We start from the raw sequence: 6,000 nt of genomic DNA, 5'->3' as shown, positions 1-6,000 counted from the left end.
AAAACATAAATTAGAGAAAGGATATGCTATTTACAATACATGCCCAGTGACTCATCAACTGAAAAAAAAAAATGCTACATCCAAATGAATAATTACAGTAGTACTACCATCTTGGATCTTGGTACTGTCCAAAATTCTAGAGTCACAACTAATGAGGGGATGTACTGGATTTTTAAAATTATTATTCTTTCCTCATGAGAATTGGGAAAAAGTTGGGAAGAGTCAGAAGTGAACTTTCACCCCTTGATACAGGCCCTGTAGAGCAAACTTCAGCCTGGGGCCCATTTTTATGGTCAAATTAAAAACCTTTGAGAATAAGAGTTTATCATGGAAATGTTGACAGATCTTTACCCACAGAAGGACTAGGGGCAACACAATAATATTAAGAAAACTCTCCCTCAACATAAGCGAGCCTGGACTCTGGGGATAGACTTGTCTAATGGAAGCCATTGGCCAGCAAACAACCGTGATTTAATGTGCTTGAGCCTTGGTCATACAGTAGCTCCGTGACCTTCTAAGCCAATTTTTCTTCTTTCTTTTTTCTTTCAACTGAAATATGCCTCAAAGGGCAAAGGATTGCAATTTTAGCTTTCATTCATGGATATATTGCTTTCTTTCAACAATATCTGACGGGCCTGTTAGCCACCACCCATGGGGGTGGTGAGCAGGTTTCAGGAAGGTCTCATTGAATACAAAACACCAAGTGTTTTTAGTAGTTTATTCACATTTTTCTTTGCTTATTTTAATATGCACCACGTGTAAGTTAGATGAGGGCTATGGCAAAAACATGTTCAATGATGGAGATCTTACTTTTCCTTCTAATGATCTGGAGCAAATCACATATTCATTGATCATGACAAATAAAATGATTTCTGCTACAATGCTGAGAAAAAACATGTTCATCAATATGAACAGTTCTCATCTACAGAGATGATTTACATGATGCAAGTAATGAAGGAGTTCTTCCTTAACTAGTCTATTATCAAACTGAAAAGAGGAATATTGAAATTCCCTTGAAAATACCATATGGTTGGTCAATTGTCAGTAAAGGAAAGACAGTCCCCATCACCAGGCCACCACCATAACAGCTATAGTAAATACTTGGAAAACAAAATATGGAAACACTTGTGGTGATGAGTAAATCGGTAATTACAGAGATACACTGCCATAATGGTACATATTTGTTCTATGATAAGTGAAATAAAAAATAAGATCAATTTGGTTATAGAAATTCCCTAAAGAACACCACCACTTAATTATTTCAAACTTGAACTATCCCAAGAATGTCAAGAAAAAAATTAGAAAGCACTGGCTAAAAGCAAAGCAATCTGGATACACCAACGTAATCAGCATGCCTTGTGCTTGTCTGTTAACCCTCTGAGTACATCTCTGACATTCAGGATCTTGGTAGCTTCATGCTGGAAAGATTGCATTCCATCTGATTACTCAATATTTCTACTTGACAGGTCACATTCCACTGTTTATTCAGCATAGTCACTCAGATTCTGTAGCTGTTGTGTTGGGCTCCCCAGGATGAAGGAGCCCCGCATTCTTCTGAGCTGCCTGCCTCTCGGCCCTGGGCTGAGAAACACTCCCCAGCCTGCATCGTCCACAGTCCCCCCCGAAGGAGTTGATGGCAAACAGCCCGGGCCATGCACTGAGGGGTCTGGACACTACATGCCGCAGCAACACACTGAGTGCGCTCGGGAAAGGCCATAATTCAGAGAAATAAAGGAAACAACAATCTACTCAGGTAGATCTCCACCAGAAGGAATCTGCACACTTGCACATTCAGAGTTGAAGCCAAGCTAGACAGCCACTCCTCAGCCTTAGAATAGTGCTTCGCTTTGTAGTTCTAGAGAAAGTGGTCATTTCTGACAGTTCAGTCAAGTAACATGGACTTGACCTACACACCAGCAGCCTTTCTGGTGTTCTGTGCTCTGCCTTCTACACCCCCCTCCTCCCTCAAACGACTCTGTGGATTGACTGGTTAATGCTACTTCGTGTTTTGTAAGTGATCATTTCTGGACTCTCTCTAAAAGGAGAGAAAACATCTGTTTACACATCAGGACCACACAGTCCATAGAGATGAACCTACATGTGGAAGAGCAGCACTCTGGGAGGCTGTGTTGCCAAGACAACGGCATATGATGCCTAAAAATCTGTATTAACGTAGTGAAGGGTTTAAGAATAAAAAGCAGTGACTGAAGATCAATGTGTGGTTGAAAATGAAGAACTGACCATAGAATAGCCGTTCAGAAATTTCAAGGCTCTCAGATTCTAAAGTATATGCAAAACAGGAAACGTAAGGACTGTTCAGCCATCCAGATGTGAAGTTCATAAAACACCACTCACTGGTTGTCTCCTGATCACAGAATTGAGCAGCCTTCAGGGGGACATTCGAGTTGGGCCCTTGCCTCCTGAGACCCCTGTACTCTCTCCTCTGAGCTCTGTGGTAATACACAGGAAGCCGAAGGCCCCCATTCTGAAATGCAATACTCCTACATTCCAGAAGAAACACAGGCCTGGAAACACAAGGCTAGGGAGATGGATTTGGTAACCAGAGTGAAAATACAGGCCTCAGACAGGGCTTGGCCCAAAGACAAACTCCATGTTCCCCTGGACAGCTGAAAACAGTGCTATAGGAAAACCATCTTCTGGAATGGAAGATCTGTCCTCAGGGTTATCTTCTGGGTCTTCCATCTTGATCTTTCCTGGGAGACCAAACAGGTAACCTAAAGGTGCACATGCGATTGTCTTATCAGTGGTATACCTCTTTATAACCCATTTTTAGAACATTCTGGTTGTGTTCCCACTGTGCTTTCTCCTTGGCCATCTTACAAAGCACTTGCCCCAGCTCTCCCATGTATGGATTTCATACTCAGTGGGGGAATTCACACTGACAACCATAGGGCATGAAAAAACAGGTGAGAAAAAGCACAGGATCTTGTTTCCTCTTTCTGCTAGAAATTCCAGCCCTGTGGAGCACCTGGCAATTTATTGCTCTTTTTCTACCAGTTGTTTCTTTCGGGTAGATGTCTGATACAGAGCAGACAGACCCTCATTCACCCAGCACAAGACAAACTGTGGTTCCTGGAGGGTCTGTGCTGGTACTAGCAGCAGCTGATGTGGAAGCAGCATTTCTGGGGCATCATTAGTACAGCTTCAGAGGGAGATGATTTGGGGGAGGGGCACCTTCTGTTTCTTGAGTCAGGCTGTTGACCACAGACCCAATTCCCTCCACTCAGGGTGCAGGACTCACTGTAGCTAATAGTTATACCTCCAATGACAATTTTTTTTAGAAAATCCCTTTCTTAATAGGATTGTGAAGAAGACAGAGGGGTGCCTATGTCCAAGTGATAGGCCTGTCATGTTCTAAACCCACAGAGGACAAGCAAGAGTATCATTCCAGATGCCCTTCTTGTTTGGATATTTCAGCATCTAATAACACCCCATGATCTGCAGCATCAAGAACTATGTGTGTATACACCCAAAGACCTGAAACATTCCTTAAGAAGGGTTCTCAGTAAAATTCTATGCACTCAGAGGGTTAACATGTGCTCTAGTACGTACTGCAGATCTAGCTCGAAGGATGAAAACATTCATTGCTTCTATGTTTTAAAAAACTGCAAATTAGCCTTAACCCTTTGAGGACCCTATAGCAGCAAATCACAATCTTCACAAACCCCCCTGGGCCATTCAATAAGGGGAAATTGCTATGAAGATACCTGAAAACACACTGTCTGTTCTGCCATTCAAGCTTTGAGTGCTAGATAGATCAGATGAAACTGTTTTACATAAATTTGGAGAAAAAAAAAAAAAACCTCAGAGTCTCAAAGGGTTAAGCTAGGACTTTGAGTAAAAGGATCTTATTAAAAGGGTGAGTTGGGGGAGCGAACAGTCTCGGAGGAGCTTGGGGAGTAGTCTTCCGATTCCGAGGTGACTTCTGGCGGAGCTGGCTGTGCCTTGTACCGGCTCCTCACATCCTGGTTGCGTCTTCGTCGGAAAACCTGCCTCTCCTTATCAAGAGCGGTGGTCTAGCAGGGGCATAAAATGAGAAAGAGGGCAATTAGGCCGTGGGAAATGGCAAAATAAACTCTAGTACTTTCTGAGGTTGCAAAAATACGCTGGCTAAGTTCACACGTCCATTAGGCTCAATTTTGTTGACAATTGTAGCCACTCTTGGGGAACTCTCTGCTCCCCCATATCCAGCTCTTCAGAGGACCTGTTAATCACATCAGCTGGCACAAGCAGGATGGATGATGTCATAGGTGAGACCTTTCCCTCGTCCTGTGCAGACTTCTGCTAGCTCCATATCTATTTACCCTTGCTGGCTCCCTGGCTAGCCAGAGCTTCCCCCTGCAAAGTGGCAGCCTCACTCCTGTGTGTGTGTGTGTGTGTGTGTGTGTGTGTGTGAGAGAGAGAGAGAGAGACAAGTAGGGACGCCCCTTGGGCCACACTGATCAACATGCAGCTCAGGCAGCTGTACAATAAAGATGAAACGTGATGAAGTTGTCAGACACAGAACCAGAGCCACCCACTCAACTCTGTTCTTTTGGTGCCTCCTCACTCTAAATGATCCTATTAGCTGGTGATGAGAAAGTGTGGCTGAGTCTCTGGAAAGGATTGGTTTAATTTTAATGAAACTGATGCCTGAAATTGAATACTGCCCTGAATGCAATTAAACTGAAGGGAAACCTTCGCATGGATTTCCCTTTACAAAGTTCATTTTCAGCGTAGGTATTCCATCTCCCAGCCTGTGTGCCTCATTTTCCTGAGCAAACCTCAGATGATCCCAGGATGTGCTATCTGGCCATAACTCTGGAAGCTATTATGACATCCGAATGGGAACCAGCATGACTGCATCATGGATTTAATGGGTGTGGGGAGGAGGAATAGGTCATTACAGGGAAAGCTTACACAGAGTGCAGAAGAGCAGGTACAAAGCCTGAAGAAAAATATAGAACACATATAAAAGTTGAAGGCGTCCTTGTTTGAAAGTCTCTCTTTAAAAGGATGTAGCCTGGAGGTGATTCTGCTTTTAAGAGATTACTTTTCCTCTGCAGGGATATATGCTACCATTTTTCCTCTTGAAAATTTACTGTTAGCTTCTTCAAAGAACTGAGATAAATTTATAGCCAGCCTGGTTCTGAGAACAAAGTGAAAACTAAGCCTCTGAAACAATCGTGGTATAGCATTAGAGCAATCTTAGTTCTAAAATAGAGCAATCAAAGTTCCAAAATGAAGTAATAAAGAGAGAAAGAGAGGCAATGTGTAGAATCAGTACAGTAAATGGCTTCGTTAGGCTGAACTGCTGTACTTTAAAAACTATCCACACACCAAATAACAGTGTTACAAACCAATGAGGAAAATAAGCTTTAATCATTCACTTCTCGTCCCACTAGACTGCTAATACAATGATTCAATAACTCATTGAAATGTCTACCTTTGATTCTTCTACTTGTTGAATTTTTAAGTTCTTGGTCTTCTGTACGTTGATTTTATGATATTTTTAGCATCATAAGCCCAAATTCCTAACTTTATTTAAAACATTGTAAAACTACAACACATGGTATTTTGCTTTCAAAACAAACTGAAAATGCTCTGTTTGTGTGGAGTTGAATATTTGTAAAAAACAGACATCTATTTAGTCTGACTGACATAAAAAGCATTCTGTAGTTAATCCAAGAGTAATATAAACTTTTCTCTTGGTCATAAAAATTATTTCTATTTCTACCTTCTTGAGAATGAAAAAAGTCATTGGCACTGGACTGAATTCTGATGAGTGAACAGAGGCAGTCAGATGTGGAAAAGAGAAACACATGGGGCTTGCGGTCAGGAATTTTGTGTCCTGCTCTGTCCAGCTCTGGCTATGTGAATCATTCACTCAATTCTTTCATCTGTCAAACAAGGAACAGAAATAATTCCTTTTCTCTAACCAAGTTGCTATAAGTAAAAATGGATGTGCAAATGCTTTCTAAGCAGTCAAGGCTCTCAGAA

The 6,000-nt window shown here is 42.0% G+C and overlaps 1 protein-coding gene across 1 annotated transcript in view; it reads right to left on the bottom strand.

The window, feature by feature from the left end:
- Positions 1-226: 226 nt before the first annotated feature.
- Positions 227-6,000, bottom strand: part of DCLK1 (doublecortin like kinase 1) — a 393,955-nt gene continuing 388,181 nt past the window's right edge. The window contains exon 17 of the mRNA XM_062194372.1: positions 227-4,037. Coding sequence (XP_062050356.1) covers positions 3,873-4,037 — 165 coding nt within the window. The 3' untranslated portion in view covers positions 227-3,872. The remainder of the gene's footprint in view (positions 4,038-6,000) is intronic.

This window comes from Lepus europaeus, chromosome 6 (assembly GCF_033115175.1).
Source record: "Lepus europaeus isolate LE1 chromosome 6, mLepTim1.pri, whole genome shotgun sequence".
NCBI classification, from domain to species: domain Eukaryota; kingdom Metazoa; phylum Chordata; class Mammalia; order Lagomorpha; family Leporidae; genus Lepus; species Lepus europaeus.
The sequence above is the reverse complement of the archived record's forward strand: the minus strand, read 5'-3'. Positions and strand labels throughout refer to the sequence as shown.